The sequence below is a fragment of the Carya illinoinensis genome, chromosome 4 (genome assembly GCF_018687715.1).
Source record: "Carya illinoinensis cultivar Pawnee chromosome 4, C.illinoinensisPawnee_v1, whole genome shotgun sequence".
NCBI classification, from domain to species: Eukaryota; Viridiplantae; Streptophyta; class Magnoliopsida; order Fagales; family Juglandaceae; genus Carya; species Carya illinoinensis.
Window position 1 is genome coordinate 19,651,113 of NC_056755.1, and position 27,751 is coordinate 19,678,863.

Sequence of the window (27,751 nt, forward strand, 5' to 3'; positions counted from 1 at the left end):
ATGGATGGTTAACTTTGGAAGTGGCTATTAGGTTACCAAAGTTGGAATGAGATGAAAGTTTGGAAGGTAAAGCAGAGACGTCGTTGATATTAGTAATTTATAGTGTGAATATAATAACCATTGGATTTGTTGGGAGTTGTCGTTGAAATGTATCTCTCAATTATGTTCAGAGTTGTATCCTGTATCTTTTTGGCGCTGGTGTTTGATCTTGCAAATTTCGAAGACGAAATTTGTTTTTAAGAGGGTAAGGATGTGATAACCCGTATTTACGTGTATTTTCACAGAAGGCGCTTTTTAATTTATTTAATATATTAGTTCTTTTATTTTAAATTATTGTATTTTAAATTGGTTTTAATTTATTTGATGTTGTGTTTAATTTATTTTAGTCGTTTTACGGTTTTTAAAATCGTTTTTGGCGGATCAGTTTTTAGATTCCAGAGTGAGGATTGAACCTCATTTCTTTTCTTTTCTCTTTTTCTTTTTTCCCTTTTTCCTTTTTCCTTTTCCCTTTTCTTTCCTTCTTCTTTCTTTCTTTTTTCTTCTTCTTTTTCTCTTCTCTTCCAGCGTGCCCGAGCCTCCATTTCTCCTTCCCGTCGCCGCCTGTTGACCGGCCCAAACCGCCGCCGTCCGGCCGCCGTGTAGTACACCACCTCCACGAAAATCTTCCCCTCCCACCAATGATCATTCCCACCAATTTTCAGAGCCATCCATCTAGCCGTTAGCCGCCAGGCACGGTTGGAAGTCATGGCACTAGCCCTATTTTCCCTCTCTGTCGCAGGTTGTTTTCTTAGCCCAGAACCGCCACTCGTCAGCAGCGTGGCCTACATCACCCACCCAGTTTTCTTTCCCTTCCACTAGTGAACATCCCCACCAAGTTTCACCTCCATTCGAGCCGCCGTTAGCCGCCATGGGCTCCTCCAAGCCACACGAATTTTCACCGATTCCGGCGCCGTCGCTCCACCTCTGGCCACCACCTCTTCACAGCTCCTTCCCCTACCTCTTACCGACCTAACCCACCCATTTCCAGCCTCGATCCATTGCCGGAGCAGCTCCCATGAGCTCATCTCTGTTCAGCCCATTTTTGGCCTTCCACCGCCATTTCCACCGCCACCCACGGCCAAAACTCACTTCTTTTAGCTTCATTAACATATCAAGGCCATTCCCTATCAATTTCGTGTTTTGGTTTGTCCCCGTTTGAAAGTGGGTAATTTATTACCCACGGCCACAGTGTAAAATACACTGTTACGTTGTTTTTCCTCCGCCGTTTGCAACGCCGCGAGCTTTCAAAAAATACCGTATAGCGTTGTAAGTATTTTCCAAACTCTAATTTTAGATTTAAATATATTTTTCTCTTACAATAAATATTTGTTGTTGGTTGGTTGATTCCAAACTGAGTCCAAGGAGTTCGAAGGTCGGATGGATTGAGGACGGAGTTGATTGGTTTGACTGTTTGTGCTTGGTTGATTGTTTTGTACATTGAGGTTGCATTTACATGGTGCATGCACATGCATTTTATTTAATTGAGAAAATCCTGTTTTATTGGCGTAAATGGATTTCGGGTGCGTGTGTCTCATGAACCCAAGCTGTGATGGGTTATTATCTCGGTGGAGCTCCTCTGGTCACTCGGGAGTGGATAATACTGAGTGACATCCCCTGAGACGACCGGATCGCACGATACTGTAACGCTGTCGTGTCGACTCCGTGGTCCCTAAAGTGGCGGGGAGTAGAGGATGGCCTGGCCTGGGATGCGCTGGGCGCGAGTCTGGGCATCGCTCATTTAGGTGTCACACGCGTAGTCGTTACCTGAGGTGTGGTACAGAGCCAGAGTGTGCGGATGATCCCTAGGGGAGATCATGGTGCATGCATAATTGGATCGTTTTTATGGTTTTGGTTACGGGCCATTTTCTCAGAAAAATGGCGAGGTTTGGTTTGAGGTTTTGTGATCCATTTTCTGGGAAAATGGTTGTTTGGGCCATTATCTGGGATAATGGTGAGGCTTGGTTTTAAACGATATGTTTTTTGGCCAAATGGGTTTTTGGCGTGCATGGAAAAATATGGTTTTACGGGTCATGTGCATTGGCTTTTTCTTCATGCATATTGTTTGAGTTTTATATATTTTTATCTAATGGTGTTTGGATCTTACTTACCTGCGGCACCATTTTTGGTACCCTAGATTTTGGTGTAGAGTTCGAGGAGGAGGAGGAGGCTGAGCCCGAGGATGCGGCTCCGCCGGAGTTCTGAGTGGAGTTTATGCTTTATATTTGGCTTTGAAACTATATTTGTGTTTTGTAATATTTTATTATGTATGTTTTGAACAGTTTTGTATTAAACTAAGAAAAATTCTGGTACTTAGTTATATGACTTTGCTATCCGTTGCGTGTTTCTTCGTGCACATTTGTTGCTTATACACACACTTGGCACACGTCGATAGGGTGGTGACCTATGATGTCATCATCCGGACGTCTCGATTTCTCCGTGTCCGTGCGTGGGGATTTGGGGGCGTTACACTTAGATTTTTATCTAAAAGGGTAACCGGTTGATTTGGTTTTGACATATTTTGGAACCGAACCGATATAAATTGATTTTGAAAATCTAAAAATTGATACAAACTAATTTATCACCGAATCCAAAACTTTCAATTTTTTTTTTTATAAATTTCAATCCAATTCGATTTGATTTAATTGTGAATAGATTTGACTTGTCCAAATTCTATTAAACATTCATTGATATTTGCATGTCACCCATTTTTGGTGCAGTAAAAATTTTGCTTTTTGAAACAGGTTTTTTTAGTTTGTTTGTTTTTTGTTTTTTCCTTTTTTTCCTTTGTGGGCACTTATCAATACAACAACACATGCTATTCTGAGTTTTTGGAAATGATGAAAGCTCCACCTGTACTTATAAAGATGACAATAAATTTATTTAAAATTGACTGGAAAAGTTAAGTTAGAGGCATTTTATTTCCATTGCCGAGCCTAAGCAGTAAGATTGTTCATACGGGCCGGATTTTATCCGGCTCGGCCCGGAACCCGGATAACCGGATGTCCGGTTATGGGTTTCGGCCCGGATCAAATCCGGGCTGAAACCCGCATTTTTAAAACCGGCCCAATCCGGGCCGGTTATGGGTATTACAACCGGGTACCGGATTTAAACCCCGGTACCCAGTTTTTATATAAAAGAAAATCGTCTCTCATTTACTCCTCTCTCTCTCTCTCTCTCTCTCTCTCTCTCTCTCTCTCTCTCTCTCTCTCTCTCTCTCTCTCTCTCTCTCTCTCTCTCTCTCTCTCTCTCTCTCTCTCTCTCTCTCTCTCCCCCTCTCTCTCTCTCTCTCTCTCTCTCTCTCTCTCTCTCTCTCGTCCGAGCCCAACGTAACCTAGCATTCGCCTTCAAGTTTCGCCGCCGTCTATCTCTCTCGCCGCCGCCGCCATCGGACTTTAGATCGGTAGTCTCTCCTCTCTCCCTCTCTCCCTCTCTCTCTTTCTCTCGATCAATCGATCGACCGACCCAACAAAGAATGTAGATCTGCTATTTTTTCTTAAACATGGGTTTTTTTTTTCTTGTTTTTTAGATCTGCTATTACGTTAGATCTGCATGTATCCTTTCTTTTTTTATGGGTTTTATAGGGTCAAATTTGTGCTAGCCATTTCTGTTCAAGTTCGATCTGCAGTAGTTTTTTTAGGGTTTTTTTTCCTTCGAGTACTTTGTTGATTTGGGTCTGTTTTGTTTTTTAGCCATTTCTATTATTTACGTTAGCCTTATGTTTTTGTTTATCTGTTTGGTTGCTGGGAAAACGAGGGGAAAGAAAATTTGGATAAGGGTTTCTCTCGAGCTATTCATGTCCTAGTTGGATACTCTTTTCTTTTCATGAACAGAAGAATAGACTCGGACCATATGGTGTGAACTTCGATTTAAATGTTAAATGTTAAAACTCATTTGGAAATGGCTGACTTTTATCTTTTTAAAAAACATATTATTCATCATCTTTTAACTATATTTTGTCATTATTATCTAATCTGATTCATATTTTGTCATTAAATATAATTTCTTTTTTTATAGGTTATAGTTATAATTTTTAGTGATTAAACACTAAAAAAATTATTATTTCAGTATTTCAAGATACCATCAACCAAAATACTAAGCTTGTATGCTGTATGTAGGAACTTAGCTTGTTTTACCACTGAAGTCCAAGAGTTTCAGTTTACTGCAATGATTGAGTGTGTTTGCATGATTCTGTTGTTGTGACAAAGTTTACTTGCCATTTGCTTTTGATGATCTGGTCTATTCAATTAATAGATGAACTCCTCCTAATTCCTATGCAGTTTAGATAATTCTCTATTCTGATTGGATGTCATATTATTTGACCGTTTATGCATCTAATTTTTTGGGCTTAAGGGGATTTCATGATCTAGTTTTTTGTATTTGGTATTGTATGATTCTGGAGGGGTAGCTTGCATGGAGAATCTGCAAGGTGTGGAGGGGAGACGATTTGATCTGAGAAGGGAGAGGAGGACTGAGAAGATCTGGATATAATGTATATGCTGTTATTTGAGCAAAACCCAGATGATAGAAATTGGTAATCTCTTCTGGGTATTTGGTATTTAGTGTTTGTGAATCACTGTCTGGTGTGGGTTTTCTGATTCCAAGGATTGAAGGGTTTGATTGGTTTGTGGTCTCATTCTCTGTTGCATGTGTTTCTATTTTTGTTGTTGTTGCTTCATTTTGTTTATTTGCTTGTTTGATGTTTGAAAGAGTTGAGATTGGAGAAAACATGTGCTTCAGGGCATGTATGGTATGTGTTATGATGACCCTTCATGATAATGATTATTTGAGACGAAAATATATTCATTTTGACATAAAATAAACATTTTTGCAAGAAATAGTTAACCATAAATAAACAATTTTCTTGTTGTGAAACGTGTGAAGATTTTCTATCAATATATACATTTTTCAACCTTGAGTTATCATTAAACGAAAGAAATATCAGACATATAGATCATTAGTCTAAACTTTGCCTCCCAAAAAGAAATGAGCAACTTTAAGAGAAATCTCAGCTTCTATTAGGAAATAGTTTAATAAATATTAATAGAGGAATTAATAAATTCTGCTCTCAAATGATCCACCTCCACTCCATGAAAAGCCTTCCTATTTCCTTTCATTATTGACGTATCAGTATTATAATTGACATGATTTCCTATAATAGGTAAAGATCAGTATTATATATCCCATGCATATCTATAATCTGAAGTATATATTAAGCTTTCACAGGGGTTATAAATAATTAGCCAGAGCCAAACAATAATTAAGACAGCACGGATGCTTGTTACCTATAAAAAAAAAAAAAACTTGTTATGGATGCTCTTTGCCTCCCTTTTATGATACTAATATTCTTTTAATTTCCTCTTTGCTTACAGATATATGTAATGGTGGAGCCCAAGAGGTGGAGAACAATGAGATGCACATTCTTTTATCTTAATCTGTGATATGGGTTGATTTACTGATTTTGTAATTCATATGTTGTAATTTAGTATTTTGTAATGTAATGTATAAATAACAAATAATATAATATGTAGTGGATTGTAATCTGATGCATGCAGACTTGCGTAGATGAATATTTGAAATATTTTTTGGTTTTACATGCATTTTTATTGTGAGGCAAATTAAGTGATACAGGAGTAGATGATATTTTTCAGCCCTCTAAATTGCACAATCAAATTTCTTCCTTTTAAAAAAAAAAAAAATCAGAGCTACTGAAAATATAGGATATACAATTAGGATTTAAGGAAGGAAAAAAAAAAAAAAAAAAAAAAAAAAACCGGGTTTAATCCGGAACCCAGAATCCGGAAAACCCGGATTTATCCGGGTTTCGGCCCGTGTCTGATCCGGGTAAATCCGGCCCGGGTTCCGGCCCGGATTTGAAATCCGGATTCCGGTTTGGGTATACCCGGATTTCCGGGTCGGAACCCGGATGAACAGGCCTACTAAGCAGTCTTACTCAACATCCTTTACATTTATCAAATTAGCATAAAAGCCTTTTTATTGGTTATTAAGTTTTCAACAATTCAAAGCACATGGAACACAATCTTATGTTATATTAATTAGCGTATAATATATATAATATAACAAATTATGTAAAAAAATATTTTATATATTAGATAAAAAAATAAAACAAATATATTCCGATTCGGTTCAATCTAAACTGATTTTTAAAACATGAAAAGAGGGACCGAACTTGGTTAGATTTGTTTCGAAACCAAACCTAACAGAACCCACCGGTTTGGTTCGGTCGGTTCAACCAGTTTTTTTTTTTATTTTTTGTTTTCAACCCTATTTTAATCTAATCTTTGTTCGAGCTCAGCTCGGTGAGCTAAGATCCCAAGTCAAGCTCGAGCTCAACCTCGACCCAAAAAGTAGCTTGAGTCTATTTTTTATTTTTTGAGTAAAATTAAATAAATAAAAATTAGATAAAATCTAACAAGTACAATCTCTATTGAGTTAGAAAATTGTAAAAATTTACAAATAAGTAATATGTAACTAAATGTAATGTATATCCTATTGTGATTTCAATATAATGAGTTCTAAATATTTGGTTTGTTATGTGTTTAATAATTTTACATTTTTTGTTTCATTCATTTTTTTTTAAGTGTAATTATAATAATTTGTAAAATTTGTTACTAAGGTGTAACTAGCCTGGTTCAATCCGGTTTTGTACATTTTCTTAGAATTGAACCGGTATATATCAATTTTGAAATTTTAAGAACTGATACCAATCGATTCACTACCAAAATCGAAATTTTTGATTTTTTCGATTTTGATTTGGTAGGGTCCGGTCTGGTTTTTTCAGTTTTATGACTTATCTATGTTAGTAATAATATAATTTCTATATATAATAAACTATTAGTTTATTTATATTATAGTATAAATACATAATTTTATAATAATTAATGCATACTAATAAAGTATTGAATTTAACTATAGTTTATATAAGTGCTAGACCTTTTATATGAGTATATATGATCAAATGTGTAAAAATGTATTTACAAAAATATTATATAGTATAATTTATTATGCCAAAAATGTATCATTGATATATATATATATATATATATCAAAAGTAAGTTTATATTAATAGCTTAATATTAATGTTTATGTTTAAGATTAAAATTTTATGTTATATTAATCTTATATTATAAGATTAAAATTTATATGTTATATCAAATGTTATATTAAAAATATAAGATTATTTTTATGTTATATCACATATTATATTAATTTTATGTTATGTTATAAAATTAATAGAATTGAATAATACGTTAGAATTTCATGTTATATTAATTAGTAATTTAGGATATAATATATATAATATAAAAAATTATAAATATATATACCGGTTCGGTTTTGTTTGAATCAGTTTTCCAAATATGAAAACTGATTTTGGTTGTTAAGAACTGGTACCGTAGTGGATCACTTAAAAACCAGATCGAACTCACCAATCCGGTGCTATTCAACCTGTTTTTTAGCTTTTTTTATACCTCTATTTGTTACATAGATTTATGACTATCTTCACGTTTATCATATTTGTTGTTTTAATTGATATGCATTTTAAAACATCCTTAGTTTTTAGTAGAAATACAAAGCCCTCCACTAAAGCATACATTAAAGAGGTTGTTATTCTGAGTGACTCATCTAATATGGAGAAATACTTGGATCTTCCAAGTCTTGTTAGTAGGTATTGAGTGAGGGCTTTTCAGAATATAATAAGTAAGGTGCAAACCAAGATTGGAAATTGGAAAAATAGATTTTTGTCATAAGTTGGGAGTGAGGTTCTGATTAAGGCTGTGCTTCAATCAGTTCCAACTTGTTTGGTTTGGTCACTTGAGAATTTTGAGATGAAAATTTTGAATTTTAAGATGAAATATTAAAATATTATATTTTAATATTATTATTATTTTAGAATTTGAAAAGGTTAAGAAAAAGTTGAATTATTTATTATATTTTGTATGAAGATTTGAAAAAATTGTAATGATGAGATGAAAATTTTAAATTTAAGATGAGAATTTTGTATAGCCAAACCGAACCTATTGTATGGGTGTATTCCTTCTACCTAAGACATTGTGCCAGCAGTTAAACTCTTTAATTTCTAACTTTTGGTTGAGTGGTACGAAAGACAGAAACAAATTGTATTAGAAGTCTTGGCAAGTATTGTGTACTGGTAAACAGAAAGGAGGGTCTGGTTTCAGAGATTTGGTTGGGTTTAATCTAACCTTGTTAGCTAAATAGGCATGGAGATTACTCACAGCTCCAATTTCTCTCCCTAGCATAATGTTTAAGGCCAAGTACTACCCTTCAAAATCAGTGTTGCAAGCTAATTTGCGCTATTGACCATCATTTGTGTGGAAAAGTGTATGGCAGGCTATAAGGCTACTCAATGATGGTTTAATTTGGAAGGTAGGCAATTGTAGATAGATTAAAATATGGCAAGACAGATGGCTTCTAAGGGAAAGCTTGTGCATGATTTGATCTCCTATGTAGAGACTGGGCCCTAAAGCTTTGGTAGAGGAGCTAATAGATAGACAAACTGCTTGGTGGAATGTCCAGTTGGTTCAATCAATATTCACTAAAGCTGACTCTACAACAATATTTTAGATACTAGTTAGTGTTTTGGGAATTCCTGATAAGCTGGTGTGGAAAGGGACTCATAATGGCCTTTTTACTGTCAAAAGTGCCTATCATTTGTATATGGTGAAACTCTGCAGTTCCCATGGTGGGTCCTCAAATAGTGTTAAGCATGATTCTTGTTGGAAGGAATTATGGACTTTACATGTTGCCAATGCTGTTAAGAACTTTTTATGAAGGGCATGTTCAGATTCTCTCCCTACCAAATTGAATCTTTACAAGAGGAGTGCCATTGATGATGCTTTATGTCCTCTATGTTTGAGGGAAGTTGAATCTACTAGTCATATTCTGTGGTCTTGTACTGCTGCTATGGATGTTTGGATGATGCGAAATAAGGTTTTGCAGAAAATGGCAATCACCAAACTTTGACTTTGCTCAAGTTTGTAAACAGTTGGTGAGTAGGTTGCAAGGTAAGGACCTAGCTTATTTTGGTTATGGGGCTCGGGCTTTATGGCACAAAAGGAATTCCCTAGTTTTTTAGCAGAAGTTTACTCCTCCCTCAGTTTTATTTTGGCATGTTGTTACTGATTGTGATGCATACCAGCAAGTTTTGGAGGATATTAATCAATAGAGGGCTTCAGTTCCATATACTGTAGTCAAGTGGGAGTCTCTACCACATGGACATATAAAGATCAATTGGGATATTGCTATCCAGAAACATGCTAATAGGATTGAAATTGGCATTGTGTTTTGGGACTAGGAAGGGGATGTGCTATTTACTTTGATGAAGCCTATGTTTTTTTGTTCTGCTGCTAATTTGTCTGAAGCAAGGGTTCTTTTTGAAGCTGTTCATTTATGCACAACACTTGGCCTTTCTAATTGTATTTTTTAGGGTGACTCTTCAAATGTTATCTTGGTTGTTTGCAATAGATCGGAGTAGACAGCTACAATCCTATTCTTGCAGACATTCAACAACTGATGCATGGTCATGTCTGGTGCTTAAGACATGTTAAAAGGGATGCAAACCGATTGGCACATAATCTAGCAAGGGAAGCAATATTGTTAGATAACGAAAAGATTGATATTGATCTTGTAATCCCCTGAATTTCTGATCTTGTTATTGCTGAATGTCACAATTATCATTAATATATTACCACTATTTCTACCTCAAAAAAAAAAGAAAACAAACAAACAAATAGAAGAAGAAGAAACCTTACAAATAGGGTGCTGCCTAGTAAATAAAAATATGGACAAGCAACCGGACCATGACAGATTTGGGTTTGTGTTTACCCGAGCAAAGAATGAAAGTATCAAGGACAAGTGGACAAACAAATATCTGTAGCCAAACAGCGGGGTTAAAAGAATTCAGGAGGGTAGCCCGCTAGGGCTTCGAGTTAAAGCACACCCCCTATAAAATCCACACTTTCTGCACCCTCCCGAATCCCGTCTCTCACCCTATCCTTATTTTCTCTCCTCTGCTCTCTGATTTTCTATCACATTTCCTCTCTGTATCTCACTGAGCGTGCTTAGATTTATGAACGCGATGAAAGTAATGGACGGGTGATGATCAATTTCATATGATCAACAACTCCTCGCTACGTTCTTTCTGATTCTTGGTCTGTTAAACGATCTACAGTTATTTCTCTCCTGGATTTATTTTTTTGCAATTTTTTGAAGCTCTTTTTGTTAGCATCATCAAGATGATGAATTCAGAAAAAATCTTAGGACACCTTCTGAAACAGCACGAGCGTGCTGTTTATGAGAAAGATTTTTATGTTTTCTGATAACTTGATGCTGATAATCAATCGTCTTGATTAATTTTTTTTTTTTTTTTGTTTTATTTTGTTTTCACCATTTTCTACTTGATCTATCTTCTTGTTTCGGGAATTAAAAAAAGTTGTGCATGTTTTCTTTAGCGATTTCTCCATTTTTTAATTTATTTATAAATCCTTACGATGGAACTCGCTTATTATAGGTATTTTGGTTTGAAACTTGATTATACTTCATTGATAAAGATGTCTCTTTGGATCTGGCTATGGATGGAGGTTTTGTGTATTTTTGTTAAAATTGGGCTAATGAGCCAATTTAGTATATGTTAACAATGTTTATTTGGTTAATATGTACTTGGCAACAAGAACATATGGTTTGGCTCTAGCCCAAAAAAATCATTCTTGCATTTGTATTATTTCAACTTCTTTTTTACACAAATCATCAAACATCCTTCACAGTTCACACGCGCATCATTCTCTGTAACAAATGTGCTAATATTAGAAGTGAAAATCGAAAGGAATGCGTTATTCTTCAATGTAACGCAAAAAAATGTAATATGTTGATAACCATAGACATTGGACATTAATTCAATCATTAGGGAAAAAGATTAAAAATGATTCAAATCAACAATGACTTTCAGCATTTAAAATCTTGCCAATTAGCTACCGGATTAGAAAAAATTTGTATTCATCCGGTCATCAAGCCTTCCCAAAAAGTCTCAATAACCGGTACCCCCAAGCACCAAACCTTCACAACTATCACTTTGGGGGCGCCCTTTTTTCTCATTGTATGTCCTCTTCAAAACTTTCAAAAATCTGCATATATATATATATATATATATATATAAATGTGTATCCAATTTTTACCTATAAGGTTTGGGCTGTAATCAATTTGCACATATAATCGATCTGGTCGGGGCCGCAGATTCCATCATTTTTTCGGACTGGATAGTTTGCTATTGGTCAAATTCGGTCCATATGAATTAGAAATATTTTTTCCTCTATTTTTGGTAGATAAATTAATACAAAAAATTAATTAAATTAGTCAAATCAAAATAAGTAAGCTCTTTAATGTGGATTACGTATAACTAATTAATTATAAAAATAATTAATTATAATTATAGTTATGATGTTAATATATCAAACTTAGTAGTTTAGTAGGGTATAATAAAATTATTAATATAGACCTAAATGTTCTTGATTATATGATATTAAGTTTCTTAGTATGAATCTAAAGTGAAATAAACACTACAAAGATCATTTAAAGTTGAAATTTTGTTAGAAAAAATAGTTGAAAACTTTTACTTTTTAGATTTCTTTAAAAAAAATATATACTTAGATCTCAATTGTAGCATTATATTCTTTACCTAACATTCCATTTATAAAGGCCGCCTTCCTCATTTGAAGTAGTTGAGTCCTACATGTTTTATATTGCTTTCACATTTTTTTATGTCTATCAACCAGTTTTAGCTTTATCTCTTCATTCATCTCTTCTTTTTATTCTTTGCACTTTTGGACTTTCCCTTCTCTCTCTTTATTTCTACTAGAGTGTGGCGAGGGCTCAAGGTGCTCAAGTGATGGCGATCTTGCCTTGGCAATAATGAAGATCAAATGTGCCTGAGCAAGTGCTCTAGGACGGTCTGTTATGGTGAAGATAGGGAGTTGAGGTACTTGAGGGTGACCTTGTAACCAGTGCTCCAGATTAGGTGGCCAGGTTTCCAAGTTCTTTGTTTGGCAAGGTTTGATCACCACTGTGTGTCCTCTTTGTTTCATTTATTCGCCCTAAGGTCTTCTTTGGGACCTGGATTGCATGAACTTGTTTTCGATTAAGACCAACGAACAAAGTGAGTTGCTTATCCATTTTTGTATTCTTGCTTATTCACTTCTTATGGATCTCATGGAGACCTAAGAAATCTTATGGGTAAATCAAAAACTAGATTTTTTAGTGAAAAGAAAATTCAAATAGTAAGTTTCTAGAGAGGCAAACCCGGGCATTTAGCATTTTAGCTACAATTGTCAATTTTAAAGCTCAGCTTGTGATGCTTCAAGTGAAGGAAGGGGGGGGGTGCTTACTAGTTCCTTTTTTTTTTCTTTTCCTTTGTTTTTTGCTCACCCTAGTCTCCTTGTGTCTTACGTGAAGAGTGTTGTTACTCTCGGCATGACCCTTCCTTATTGCTCAAGGGCAAGCATTGTTGATTAGCACAGTCCTTTGTTGGTCACCCACGATCCTTTGTTGTTGCTCTGGGCAAGCGTGAATGCTAGCCTAAAGTCTCCCCATTGTTCGAGTGAGTGCGATTACTCGCTTGAAGTCTACTCATTCTCGAGTGAACACAATTGCTCGCCTTAAGGTTGCATTTGGGTGCTAAGATAGTCTTAGATGATCTGAATTAATATGTGAATAATAATATTTTATAAGTCCCATTGTGCTGTGTTTGAATAAGTTGTGATATATGTTTGCATGTATAAATATAATTTTTTATGGGAGGTTGAAAAAATAGTGGGTTCTATTAATAACTGGTTTGAGATTGCCTTTTTCAATTGTGTCCATTTCTTGTCCATTGTTCAGGTCGAGTCTCAAATGCTCACCAGTGGGCCATGTTTGTTTCTTAAGGCAAGATTTATTACCCGCCTTTGATACAGGCGTATTGAGTGCCCTTATGCCTTGTTGATTTTTCATTCGTGCCTTTATCTAAGCTAAATGTCAGCATGTTTGTCTATGTGTTCCCTTTAGGGCTCCGTAAAAACCTGAGGAACTCTTCGTGGATGTCTTGGTGTGGTTTCCTTTTTGATCTAGAACTCTATTCCTTCTCACTCATTGTGATCCCCCGTTGAGTGCATTGCCTCATTTGTGTTGAATTAGTTTTCTTGGATCATGTGACCTTTTGTTTTGAGAGTGATTTGTCAATTCCACAGACGGTACCAAACTATTGAAGAGGTTTTCGGTGGGGTCGGAGTCCAACAATATGGTTAAATGGCCCTAATAGTTGTTTGTGCATATATGATATTTGGATGCTTATCTATGAAATAAATAATAAATAAAGCGTAGAAAATATAAATAGAGAGAGATTTACATAGTTCGGCATAAAAGACTAGGTCTACCACTTGTTTGGGGGCGAAGTTCACTATGTTTGTTGATTGTACAGTTTCTTATAACCTTAGAGCATTGGCAATGGCTATACCATTGCTAAGTCCAAAATTTGACTAAAAGTCCATTAGAGATATTAATCAACATTCGACTATCTATCCTAAGGTCAAAATAATAATAATGTTAAATGACATTATTTTAAAGAACCAGAGTGTTTTGATACCAAGGAGGTTGATCGACAATGTAATAGCACCTTATGAGACTTTTCACTCCATGAAAACAAGGTCTAAGAGTAGAGAGGAGAGTGTGGCACTGAAACTGGATATTTTAAAAGCTTATGACAGAGTTAAGTAGGCTTGCCAAGAAGCAATAATAGATAAGATGGGGTTTGGAGAAAGGTGGATTAAGTTGATCATGGAGTGCAAAACTTCTGTTACATATGCTATGTTGGTAAATAGGAAACCTAGTGAGGTCATTCATCCTTCAAGAGGTTTAAGATAGGGAATCCCCTATTTCCCTATCTTTTTTTGTTGTATGCTGAAAGTTTGAGCAGTTTAATAAATGTGGAAAAAGCAAAATGAGAGATAAGAGGTGTTGCAGTTGTAAGGGGTGGAATGAAAGCTACACATTTATTGTTTGTTGATGACTGCATTATTTTTGGGACAGCTAGTTGGGGTGAATGGAAAAAATAAAGCATATTTTGAAGGTGTATGAGAAGGCTTCTGAACAATGTCTGAACTTGCAAAAGACAACTGTTATGCTTAGCTTAAATGCCAGAAGTGCTGAAAAGAACCAGATAGTGCAAGACTAAGGAGAGCTACGGTGCAAAGCAGCTGTGAGAAGTATTTGAGTTTGCATACAATGATGGGGAGATCTTGTTACAACACCTTTAGAGATTAAAGATAGAATTTGGTAAAAGATTAACAATTAGAAAAACCAATTTTTATCTCCTGCTGACAAAGAGATTTTGCTCAAAGTTGTTATCCAATCTATACCCATTTACCATATAAGTGTTTTTAGACTACCAAAGAGGTTGTGTAAGGAAATATTAGGAGTAATGGCCAGATTTTGAAGGGGGTTCAGAAATAATAATAAAAAAATACAGGGGACCAACTGGGGGAAGATGGGGCAGGCAAAAGCTGTTGGGGGTTTGGGCTTTAGAGAGCTAGAGAGTTTTAACACAACTCTTCTAAAAAAGCAATATTGGAGAGTTTTGAACAAGCCAGAGTCTGTTGCTGCAATGATCCTTAAAGATAAAAACTTTAAACATATTGATGTTCTTGATGCAAAACTGGATAATGACCCTTCAATAATTTGGAGAAGCTTCTGAGAATCTCTAGATCTACTAAAGGCAGAGCTTGTGTGGAGAGTGAAAAATGGACTTAGTATTAAAATATAGAAGGATAAATGGCTTCCAAGTCAAACCTCTCATAAAATTCAATCTTCTGTTAAAAACTTCAGTGCTGATGGCAGAGTGGTGGAACTGATTGATAGGGACAGTGGAAGGTCGAACGCTGAAATGGAGAAGGAAATCCTCAATGAGGAGGAGGCTAAGTTAGTTTGTAGTATCCCACTTATACTTGTTTAAATGATAAAAGAACTTGGGCCTATACAAAGAATGCCATGTACAATGTTAAAAGTGCCTACCACCTTGTGTTGAGCAGGGAGAAAAAAGTTAAAGGAGAATCCTTGGATACGAAGAAGCTTAAAGAAGGATGGCTAGGCTTATGGAAGCTAGATGTTCTAGGGGTGGTCAAGACCTTCTTATGGAAAGCACTCAATAATTGTCTACCAACGAAAATGAATCTGTATCAATGAAAGTGGTTGATAATCCTTGTTGTCCCATATGTATAAGGGAGGAAGAGTCAGTATGTCATAACATTTAGAATTGCCTAGTTGCTATAGATGTATGGGCAGAGAAGGAGAGCCCAGTGCAGAAGTGGACATCGAATGAAATGGATGTGAATGTAATTTGGTTGAAAATGATAGGAAAACTCTCAAAAGAAGATTTAGAAGTAGTAGCTACTGTGATGAGACAAATTTGGTTGAGAAGAAATGGATATAATTATAAGGAGAAGTTCATTAGTCCTGGAGTGTTGTTTAACCAGGTTAGAACCAGTGCTATGGAATATCAACAAGCTCAGGGCATTCCAAGTAAGAGTTCAAAGTCCAATACAATAGAGATGAATGTGATTCGATGGAAAGCTCATAGGGAGGGATTTGTGAAAGTGAATTGGAATGCTACTTTTAACTTAAACCAAAAAAGGATGGGGGCAGGTGTAGTCATTAGAGATGAGTAAGGGGAGTTGCAAGTCTCACTTTGCATTCCAATGGATCAAATTCAGTCAGTTGTAATTGCTGAGATTACTGCTTTGTGGAGGGCTCTAAAGTTGTGTGCAGAGCTGAATGTGGATAATGCAGTCTTTGAAGGGCATGGCCTAGGTGTTGTTAAGGTAGTCAACAATACAGAGGAAAACTAGGAATGGCATGGACAGTTGGTCGAAGACATCAAAGGAATGATGTGCAAAAAATCTTCATGGACAATTCAACATACATATAGGGAAAGAAATAGGGTAGCTCATTTTCTAGCTAAATTTTCTTTTAGTGTCAATGAAGAACAAGTCTGGATAGAAGATGGCCTGAGGGGTGTTTTAGTTTTGTTATACAGGACAAGTTGTGTATTGATTAATTTTTGATAAATACAAAGATACAGTTTGTTTTAAAAAAAGAAGTCAAAATAATAATATAATATTAGATATTTTAATAATAATTTTTTAATATTTTGCTAATGCACTCCATATATTAATTAATAATTTAATTTTTACTTAAAATTATTATTTTCCAACTATTTTTTTCCTCATCTTAATTATCTAATAAGCATATTTTGCCAACCCTTCTCACATCCAACAATAGTTGAGTATATTTTTATAGTAAAATATTGTTTTGGAGATAAACAATAGCTGGCCAAATTTGGAACCTTATTTGACTTTATTGTAGCTTAAAAGTGGAGCATTGGAGTTTTGACTACTCCAATGCAAACCACTTCAGTAAAAGTTAGTCAAAATTTGACTAGGTGCTAGCATTTGGCTAAGCCAATGCTAATGCTATCACATAGCTCTCAATACAAAGGAGAAAATATAGGATTGGGAGAGGGGAAGAATAATAGCAAGATAAATGTGTTCATGTCGATTCCATATTGACTAATGAGTTCAATTGGAGGTTTTGAATATGTTGTAATGACATCATTGAACGGAATTTTCAATCCATACATCCATTTGTAGACGATTCTTGATAGTGTAAATGATTCTCGAAATTGAGCAAGTAGTAGGTAGTCAATTTATGTTTGTTTAATTTTTAATTGAAGAAAAGTCAAGTCTTACCTTTTTACCAACTTACACTTGTGTTCACCAACAACTCAGTTATTTTTCAAATCAAAAGCAAAGGCAAAAAGGAAGGCTTCTTCCATCTCTTGTCTGGGAGTCAGAAAAACCTTGCCTTCCTAAATAGTAGTAATTATATCCATAAAGATTCAAACAGGTATAGTATTAGAAATATTATTTTCTCTTATCCTTCTAAATATTTGAGATATTCTAAAAAATTACTATACAAAATAATAGATTTAAAGTTGTTTGATTGTTTGAATTAATACGAATCGAGCCAAACTTTAATTGAGTATTATTATTATTATTATTATTATTCTTATTATTATTATTATTATTATTATTATATCAAGACATAAAATTTATTCAAGAACAACCACATTTACATCAAAGACTCGGCCCAAATGATTTGAGCAGTACATTCAGGATAAGAATGCCACCATATAACTAAGTCTTCAAGATGCCAGACATATATTGCTAAACTGTGAGCTGTTTCGTTTGTCATACATCCAGTATGTTTGATAGAACATTTTGAAAAATACTTCATTAGTTGCCTTATTTCATAAACCAAGTTGCCCGATAATGACATAGACTCTTCTTCAACAAGAATCTCATTAACCATAATAAGAGAATAACTTTCAATGAGAAGCTCATGTAAGGCCAAGGGGATGCAAATTTGTAAGGCTTTGAAAATAGCATTTCTATCTCCAGAGGATCATTTACCTCCCTTTCTTTTTTACTGGCAAAGAGGATGACCCTACCCTTATCATTCCTTAAAATGATTCACACACTTGCACTACACTGATTAGCAAAAATAGCCCCATTAACATTTAATTTGAAAGTCCTAGTAGGAGGTGGAAGCCAGCTGCATCTTGCTTGCATGTTCTTCTTGTGACAGTCATGAACTTCCTTGTATTCCATAGGCAAAGATAAAGCATACTCGACTGCCTACTTAGGCCTTAGAGTTTTACCTTCATACAGTTTTTTGTTCCTCTTGTACCACATACCTTAAGCAATTAGAAAAAACTTTTCTAACTCTCCTTGAATCCACATGTGCAGCACTTTTCTTATTATCTGCAAAAAATCAACATGTTCTTTAATAGCTAGCAAGTAGGGAAACTATTTACACCAGCACTCTCTAATTAAGGGACAGTAAATAAGAGCATGACTAACATATTTCTCCTCCTCATTACACCACTAACAAGAGGCCTCCATAATCACATTAGATTCTTTAAATTTTTCAATGTTGGCATCCCCTCCTTCCAAGCCCTCCAAGCAAACACTTTAATTCTGTTGGGTATTTTCATCTTCCAGATCTTTTTCTATTCCTTAGCATTAAAGCATTCACCTACCTATCCTGGTTGGCCAATTGAGTTAAAGAATCTATATGCACTCTTCACACTAAAATTTTCTTACTTTTCATGTTTCCAAATAAGGCAATCATGCATGTTTTCTGAGCTAAGCAAGATCTTCAACACCTCTTCTGCTTCACAAGGAGTTAGAGTTCTTTTTACCTTGTCCACATTCCACCACTTAGTATTAGCATCAATAAGACTTGCCACAAACACGTTTTCTTGACCAACAGCTGCATTGGACTGAGATGGCATCAGTTTATGATTTGGCAACCATAAATCAGTCCATAATTTATGGACTTCCCATCCCCCACTCTTCATCTACATCCTTACAGCAACTTCTTTTTTGTCTCCCATATTCCTCTCCAAACATAAAAGGGTGCAGACCTAGTTTTGCCTTATTAAAGCTTGTATCATGAAAGTACTTACCTAAAAAACTTGATGTAACAAAGTTTTATCTTACTTCAAAATCCTCCACCCCTACTTGGCTAGTAAAACTTGGTTGAAAATATGCAAATCCTTAAAATCCATCCCCCCATTGGATTTTGACTAACACATATTCTTCCAACTCACCCATTGCATCTTATTTTCATCCTTCTTCTGATCCCACCAAAATTTAGCCATAAGATTTTCTAGCTCATAACATAGAGTACTAGGGAGTTTAAAGCAACTCATTGTATAAGTGGGGATTGATAAAGCCATTGCCTTGATCAGTACTTCCTTATCTCCTTGAGATAGTAGCTTCGCTTTCCACCCCTTGAGCTCAGTCCACACTTTATGCTTCAGATCAGAAAAAGTCTTTTTCTTTCTTTTGCCAACCATAGGAGGGAGTCTCAAGTGTTTCTCATATTGATGGTAGTGCTGGATCCCCCAAAAATCCATGATCTCCTCTTCCTGACTATGGGGAACATTTTTGCTAAACACCATAGAAGTCTTCTCTTGACTCACCTTCTGACCAGAGGCTTGCTCATAAATTTCTAGCAAGTATTGAATGTTTAAACTCGTCTGCAAAGTTGTCCTGCAAAAAAGAATACTGTCATATGCAAATAAAATGTGGTTAATCTTGGTGCTCTCTTGCATATTTGTATTCCATGAATTTGCTTGACACTTCTACTTGCTACAGTAGTGCAATTAGACCTTCCGTGCATGACGGGAACAAATAAGGGGAAATGAGATCCCCTTGCCTCAAGCCTTGAGTGGGGAAAACAGGTCCTTTAAGCTCTCCATTCACCAAAATTGAGAAAGACACAGTCTTCACATACAATGTGGTCAGATTGATCCATTTATCATCAAAACCCATCATCTTCATCACCTGCTCTAAAAAGTCTTATTCCACTTGATCATAAGCCATGCTCATGTTAAATTTCAAAGACATGAAGCCTTTCTTTCCAACTCTCTTTTGTCTTAGGTTTGAACTAGTTCATAGGCAGCAAGGGCATTATCAGTATTGAGCCTTCCCAGGACAATCACTTTGTGAATGTGAAATTACACTTGGTAATATGCCTTTAAGTCTATTTGCAAGAACCTTTGAGATCAATTTGTAAATTACATTGCAAAGGCTAATGGGCCTATAATCAGAAATAGTTTCAGGTTACTTCTTCTTTAGAATCAAAGTAATAAAGGTGTGGTTGATCTCAATTTGAAGTTGACCACTATTAAGAGTCTTCAGCACAACCTATGTTACGTCCTTGCCCACTACTGTCCAATACTTTCGAAAAAAGATTGGTGCCATGCCATCAAGTCCTAAAGCCTTAGTATGATTCATCTGTTTTAAAGCCAAACAAACTTCATTAGCATAGAAATCCCTCGATAGCTTTTCATTTATTTATGCATTGACCCTTCCTGCCAGACCCTCCAAAAAGTCCATATTCCGAACCTTATTAGAGGCCTTAAAAAGAGACTTGAAATAATCTAGGATAACACTATCTCTACCTTCATTCACTTGCCAATTTCCATTTGCATCCCTCACACATTTGATGAAGTTCTTTTTCTTTTTTCCGAGAAGCTTTGTTGTGAAAAAACCTTGAATTTGTATCACCTTCTTTTAGCCACAGGGCTTTTGACTTTTGCCTCCACATTATTTCATCCATTTCCAACCATTTTTGCACCTTAGCTCTTGCTTCCCTTTGTTCAGTTCTTCTTCTATATTGGGGATCAATGGTATTTAATAACAAAAGCTGAGCTCTGACCTTCTTTAATCCCTTTATGATATGCCCAGAGTTATTTTTGTTCCAAATAGTCAATTTTTCACCACAAGATTGAATCTTCCTCATTATTGTGCTCATCTCTTGTGGACCTGAGGTCCCTTTCCATGCAGTCTCAATTACTTGTTTGCATTCCTTCAATTCCACTTACATTGCCTCAAACTCGAATAATCTATTCCCCCTTCCTTTGGTGATGCTCAACTTGCAACATAAGAATAATTAACACATGATCAAAGTAGGCAGCTAAACCATGCTTCACACTAGCTAATGGGTAACAAGAACACCATTTCAGATTAGAAAGAAACCTATCAAGCCTCTCACTAATGCTTGGACACCCTCCTATTACACCATGTGAACTTATTCTTATTATAACCTATATCCTTAAGTGAACAATCATCCAACACTGCTCTAAATTCTATGATTTGTCTTTCTGTCCTTCGCAGTACCCCACACTTCACTTCTAAATATTGCTTGGTATCTCTTTAAAATCCCCTAACAACAACCCAGCTTGATTTTGAGGGACCAATAAAGATCTAAGAAGGCTCCACGTTTCATGTCTCCTAGTTGCATAGGATTGCCATAAACTCCAATAAGGAACAAAGGTTCCACGGTACCATCCTCCACTTGAACCATGGCATGTATGTCTGACTTGGAAAATAACATAGTCAAATATTATTTGACAACCGATCATGATTTTCTATTCACGAATAATTTATTCATGAATCGAAATCAAATTTGTTGTCCATCATAGACGATTTATCAAATAATATAGTCAATTTATAGCCCAACCCTCGAGACAATCCATCGTGTCTCAAAACCTTTGGTGTCCCTACCTTTGGGTCTGAACTCAGACTGAGGCGACAAACACAGTCAAGGAAACTCTCTAATCTAGCAGCCCAGGTTTGGCTCTCAAAGCAACTATCATGTTCTCTGTCCCAAGAGCCACAGCGATGCAAGTAGAGGAAGAAAAAGACCGTCTGTTACAACATTATCTAATAAGCATCCGTTATAATGCCAACCGAGCATTGTTCTGGCCATTATCCTCACCAAAAGAAAGACAGAAAGTTACACCTTCGAGCTCAAGCGAATAAACCAAACAACGGAAAATTCTAGTATGTCTTCATATATACAATTTGTAATATCCACCCCAAAAATTAAAATACTGGGTCCTATCGACCTTCCAATATTATTCAACGCTTGAAGAGAAACAAACACAATCATCATCGGCATTCATCGTCAACATCACCACAAATCGTCCCATATTAACCACCACCACCAGATCCATATTTCTTGCCAAATACAATGAGCTGCAACTTGTCATAACCAGCAAGAACACCAGCACCTGCAACAGCACGCAAAATGTTTGCACCAGCACCCTTGAAGAGTGATTTAGCACCCTCATTCTTGACTATTTGCCTAAATGCATCCAAAGAGCTCTTATACTTGACAGCTTCTCCAGAGGTCATCATCATCCTTCTACGTACGGTATCGATAGGGTAAGAAGCCAATCCAGCATTTATGGTGATTCCCCATCCCAACAAGAAACTAGCAAGGAAATTATCCTGCAAACAACAAACATGGGTAGTGAACATAAAGCAATCCAGCCAATATCTAACACCACTTAAAACATGCATTAACCATTATATTACATAAACTAAAAAACAAATACGAGATTGAACAAATGCAGAAAAAAAGATGCATAAGTCCAAAAGTTTGACACAGTAATAATTATGACACTCGCTCAGTCTGAGTCGGAACAGTGTAGGCAAGGAAGACTAATTGGAGACTTCACAGGTGTGCCTCCTTCCCAGTAATTAAAACATAATCAATCCCAAAAATAGAGAAAACAATGAGAGATTAGTTAGATCCCACAGATCCAGAAGAATGCTTAGAATGAGAATCCAACTCAGCACCTTTTGTGGACATGAGTGTAAACTGAAACCCCTTTTTTTTCTCTTTTTCTTTTTAAGTTAAGAGGCAGGCACCAGTGCAAATTTGTAACATACCTGTAATCCACCAACAAGAACCACGGGTTTCAAAGAGTCATAGAGTCCAAAATAAAGCCCACGGTAAACTATAATTCCAACGCATGAGATTGTAAATCCACGATAAAGCCCAGCAAGGCCATCAGATGCAAGGGTTTTCTTGTAAACATCAATCAAACCATTAAACTGCCTCTCACCGCCACCCTTCTTCACAGACTTTGCATCATTAGCCAGACGTGTTCGGGCATAGTCCAGGGAATAGACGAATAAAAGAGAGGAAGCACCAGCAGCACCTCCTGATGCCAAGTTACCAGCAAACCACTTCCAGTATCCATCTTTGTCTTTCTTGAAGTTGAAGAGTTTCTTGAAGTAGTCCTTGAAAGCAAAGTTCAAGGCCTGGTATATGTGGAGGTTCAAGGATATATAAATTTCAAGTGAAGAGAATGAAAACAAAACAAAAGAGAAATAGTGAAACCTACAATCAACACTAACATGAAAAAATGCAAGAAAAACATTTCCAGGCAATAAAAAACTAAGAGAGAAAAAAATGACCTGAGTGGGGAAGTATCTGATAACATTAGCAGTGTTTCCTCTCCAAAGTGAAAGGACACCTTCTTCCCTAACAGTTCGGCCAAAGCAGTCCATAATTCCCTTATACGGTTCTCTTAATCGACCAGTCTTGATCATCTCATCCTGATTCTGAATTAGAAGTTTAACACGTTCAATAGGAGCAGCTGCTGTTTTGGAAACAGCGGCAGAAACTCCTCCCATGAGAAAATCTATAAGAAAACCTTTTGCACCTTCCTCTTTAGGGGCTGGTACAAACACGGGAGACATGGTTGAGAAATGTGCCAAGCCAGTGCCCTGGCAAACCAGCTGCAGCGAACTCTGCATACCCCCATTGGCATACACATCACAAGCACCATAAGTCCGAGAGTGCATGTTGGGGGAGAACCTAGAAACGAGGTAAGACTTCCCATGTATCTTTTGAAAAATCGATGGATGCTGCAATCCATCTGCCATGTTTGAGATTCAGTATGGTGACCTGCAAAGGAATAACATTATATATACACTGAAGAATGAATAACTAAACAGCTCCTTTAATTTATCGTTATCAGCATCAGTTTCTAATCAGTAACAAATCTTTAATTAAATGTAGCTCCTTGGATCTCGTATTGGGTGAATATATTATCTAATAATTGCAATATTTTTCTGTGAATTCAATTAGGGGTGTAATCAGTCCAGTCCAGTTGGTCTTGGAGGAGAATTTCAGTCTGGTCGCATTTTTTCAGTCCACCAAAAGTCTGGACCGGACCATTAAGGACTTTGGACTGGACCGAACCATTTTGATTTGGTCCAGTCGGTCTTATCAGGGTATTTTGGTCTGGACCATATTTTTTTTCTTTTACAAAAGATTATATAAAACGAAAAAAAAAAATCAAGTGAATGATATAATCTAAGTTGTCTAACTAAGTATATACTTAACTAATCAAATATTTTAATTAAGTATAATAACTTAATAATGCTAATAGTATGTGTATTACTAATAATTAATAGTTAATACTGTCTTAAAATTCTTAACCTAAAATTTATATATAATCTAAGCATAAATAATTTGGTTAGAAGAAAATCAAATAATTACTTTTCGAGAAAAAGAAAATCAAATAATTACTTATAATTAGTTAGAAGAAAATTACATAATTACTCGCTTTTAATTTATATAACTACTTAAAAAAAATTATAAATATCATATAAAAAGTTATTCAAAAACTTATATATTAAATTCAATCCAGTCTGATTGTGGGTGAAAAAACCCCACCCTGAGACCAGATGAAAACTCAATTTCTTCACTTTCTTGGACCGAGACTGACTGGTCTCTTAATCGGTCCAGTCCGGACTGACCAAAACCAGTCGGTTTTCTCAGTACAAAGGAAAACTTTTACACCCCTAAATTCTATGCCTTTAATAGTTGGAGTCAGACTTTATAATGATTCTAAGGGACTCCAATTGTAACTTTTACTAGTAATTTAGACTATAAATGCACTGTGGTCAGCACTTTCTTTGAGTTGTTATAGCTGAATTGGTAACACCATATGACAAAGTACTGTTTGATGCTGACCTTGACACCATAGCTGAATTTCTGATGACGAGTACATCAGAAATTTGAGTGTGTGAGATTGTAATGAACCCGATCCCACATTAGGCAGGTGAATTGTGAGGAGGTTACAACTATCACATCCTGCTTTAGTTATTTACTAGGTGGAACCAAGCTTTATGATAATTCCCAAGAACTTCAATTGTAACCTTGACTAGTGAATTAGAGAGTTAAGAAGTTATATGGGAGCAAAGTCTCACATTAGTTCTTTACTGGGTGGATCTAGGCTTATAATGATCTCAAAAAACTCTAATTCCAACCTTAAATGGTCCTTTTAGAGTATAAACACAAAAGTTGCTAGCGTTTTCCTAGGATATTTTTTCCTCAGAGAAATAAGGTGAAATTCCTATTCTATTCCTATGCTATGAAAGGAAAAACCATTACTTAAAGATCAATTTTCTCTAAAATGTATTCAAAGAAACAAAAAAAAACTCTTTCTTATGCAAATATATGAACAGCATACCAAAAAAAAAAAATTTGAAAACCATAATCAGGTGCATCCACAAAATGTAACTTAAAAAACATGTGAAGATTATGATCCTTAGCAATTATTCCAAGACGTCAGTCACAAACAATTATATATAAAAAGGCGACCAACAAACCCAGCACAAGAAATATGCAACATAAATATATAACAAAAGAAAAGTGAAAAAGATCGAGCGGGAGAAGGGTGTTGGTTTTGTGCAAAGCCTTTGCCGCAGGAAGATATATTTATCATTTGAAAGAAAATGGCCCTTTTAAAGCGTTCCAAACCTGTGCAACCTGATTAAAAGGCACTCCCACCCCCAGTAGTAGAGACTGAACAACCAAAAGTTTGTCAGAAATACACCTGAAGATGAGACAGACTGTTCGTTCTGTTAAGGGAGGGGAGACAAACTTGTGAAATGGCGGACCAAATAGGGGAGTAAACCAAAAGGCTCAGCTTTGCCGACAATAGGTTGTACAATGGACTAGAGATTTACGTTGTGCACTTCCAACAACTGCAATTACAAGCTAGAAGCCAGATATAAAGAGAGGAGGATTGAAATTTACCCATCATTTCCTTTTTTCAATTTATAGTAAAATGTAAGCACCTTAAAAGAATCAATATCTAAAGTCTTTCCTTGATGTTTTCAATAAGGGGTGCTAACTAGCAAGAAAACATATGCACTAGGATATGGTTTACAGAACAGAGACACGAATCACAAGCAAGACCTTCCCATGCCCTTTTGCCTATCAAGGAATCATTCGTTCTAGTTGCCCAAGCAGGATTGAATTGGTGTTGGTTAGGTTGTGGTGGCATGGTAAAAGGGCATAATTAAAAGGTGAATTTTTGTCCATTTGATGTGCTGTTCACTACCTCACATCATAATTACAAATGGCCCAGTTAGAGTTCTAAACTTCTAAATAATATAGCTACAACCTATCTCCTGTTGGGGATAAAGGTACACCTGCCATTTGGCTTCCCATGGCTCAAACCACCACAGTCAAGCCACTGCTTATAGCCTCCTATAGTATAAGGACCTCACTGCCACTCCTTACAGCTTGCTACCATATATAAGTAGTAAAGCTCAAAACACTTCAAAAGCCTGATTTGCATTGCAAGGATAAAATGAAAACTACATTATCTGCTAGAAGTTTTTCAGATAGTGTTTCTACATCTATAGCAATGCTATACAAGAGCAATACTGCATAAACTTACAAATACCAAAAACCCATTGCTTAACAAAATGGCCAACATCGTTCAATTACTTTCAATAGTGCCCCTCCCATGAAATCAAACACCACAAATAATTACATAGTACATGTTGAAAGAAGATAAACCACAGTTTGAATCACACATTAAAAAGAGATAATTCCAAAACTGAGAAAAATAAAACAATAGGTCCTATATTCCATAAACCTGAGCTTAATTAAGTATTTCATTTAATGATGATGGATTCTCACTTTTAAAGCATTCAAAAGCACATACAATGTCAAGACCCAAATTTCCTTTTCTTTCTTCTCTTTCCCAGCAGCCAAGCATATCGTACACAAAAAGGGTACACATATTTTAAGTTTCAAGCAAACCAAGAGGCATATATTGTATGATATTAAGCAACAGAAACCAATACAAATGAAAATGAAACCAACTGCAATCAACTTCAATTAAAATCATCATAAAGCAAAAGGGAAAAAAAATACATCAGCTAGGAAGTTTCTTCTTCTTTCTGTCGCTCGATTTCCACAGTAAGCAAACAGTCTATGAAGGAAAATGAGAGCAAAATAAAAACGATCCCACACAAGCACAACATAAAACACAATTTTCATTCAATAAATCTAACTGGATTTCCGCAGCAACCAAACAGCGGTGAGACAAATGAGAGCAAAATTGCAAATATCAGCTTTGACCACAACACAAAACAAATTTCACAACCACATAAGTCCGGAAGTCACATCTCATAGAAAGTGAAAGCAACACGACGAAGATCACTTCTAAAGAAATACACAAAAATAGACAGGTATACAAGGTGGAAACATTTCGTTTCCATTCCTTGGCTCAACTTTCTCGGCAGCCAAACGGTCTAAGCGAAGATGAAAGAGTCAAAGAAAGTGAAAGTATAGATCGGTGGAAGAAATCCTAACCCGAATAGATCGCCGACGCAGAAAGAGAGTTGTAGGCAAAGATCTCTCACAGACACAGCACCGACTGAGAGGGTGGGAAAATGGTAGGCGACAGAGATGAATGTATAAATGGGGAGTTCAAAGCAGCCATAGGGTTTGTCACGGAATGAGGGATTTGACCTTGACTTAAGGTAGAAATCACACACGTGCCACTAAAACAGTGAAAGTCCTCCAGGTAGTAGGGGAAGGTCTTGAGAGACGAGAGACAATCCGAGACTGATACCGTGAGCAAGAGGAAAGACATCCCGGCATATGTAAAATTATTTACGGATTTATATATATATATATATATATATATAAAATAATACATATGACTCCTTAAATTATTTCATCTTCCAAATTTTTCATTGTGACGATATTCTTTTAAAAATTTCAAAGAATAAAAAAGTCAAATAAATACAAAGGAAAAATTTATAATAGTACGCAAAATCACATGATATCTCAAAAGTTTAAATTGATAAAAAAATAAATTTTATTATTTATTTAAATATTTAAAATTTCTCTTCATGTGTGGGCTAAAATCACTTCAATGAGTGAACTCAATATGTTAAATATTTTATTAAATCTT

The 27,751-nt window shown here is 35.8% G+C and overlaps 2 protein-coding genes, 1 long non-coding RNA gene and 2 other non-coding genes across 5 annotated transcripts; 3 read left to right on the forward strand and 2 right to left on the reverse strand.

Moving 5' to 3' along the window:
- The first annotated feature begins 3,326 nt into the window (after positions 1 to 3,326).
- On the forward strand, positions 3,327 to 5,617 carry LOC122307844. The gene is made up of 2 exons (XR_006241838.1): positions 3,327 to 4,570; positions 5,409 to 5,617. It is a non-coding gene; the product is annotated as an uncharacterized LOC122307844 (long non-coding RNA).
- A 4,525-nt stretch (positions 5,618 to 10,142) lies between these two features.
- Positions 10,143 to 10,227, forward strand: LOC122308661. Its single transcript, XR_006242175.1, has one exon. It is a non-coding gene; the product is annotated as a small nucleolar RNA R32/R81/Z41 (small nucleolar RNA).
- A 71-nt stretch (positions 10,228 to 10,298) lies between these two features.
- Positions 10,299 to 10,406, forward strand: LOC122308660. The gene has a single exon (XR_006242174.1). It is a non-coding gene; the product is annotated as a small nucleolar RNA snoR31/Z110/Z27 (small nucleolar RNA).
- A 6,473-nt stretch (positions 10,407 to 16,879) lies between these two features.
- On the reverse strand, positions 16,880 to 19,496 carry LOC122306335. The gene is made up of 4 exons (XM_043118766.1): positions 19,318 to 19,496; positions 18,770 to 19,214; positions 18,359 to 18,439; positions 16,880 to 16,963 (listed from the first exon to the last, which is right to left on the reverse strand). The coding sequence occupies exons 1-4, from the start codon at positions 19,494 to 19,496 to the stop codon at positions 16,880 to 16,882; spliced, it is 789 nt and encodes a 262-aa protein (XP_042974700.1).
- A 1,861-nt stretch (positions 19,497 to 21,357) lies between these two features.
- Positions 21,358 to 27,409, reverse strand: LOC122307487 (ADP,ATP carrier protein 3, mitochondrial-like). Its single transcript, XM_043120395.1, has 4 exons — positions 27,145 to 27,409; positions 22,938 to 23,430; positions 22,407 to 22,781; positions 21,358 to 21,962 (listed from the first exon to the last, which is right to left on the reverse strand). The coding sequence occupies exons 2-4, from the start codon at positions 23,406 to 23,408 to the stop codon at positions 21,663 to 21,665; spliced, it is 1,146 nt and encodes a 381-aa protein (XP_042976329.1). The 5' UTR covers positions 23,409 to 23,430; positions 27,145 to 27,409; the 3' UTR covers positions 21,358 to 21,662.
- Between the last annotated feature and the right edge of the window lie 342 nt (positions 27,410 to 27,751).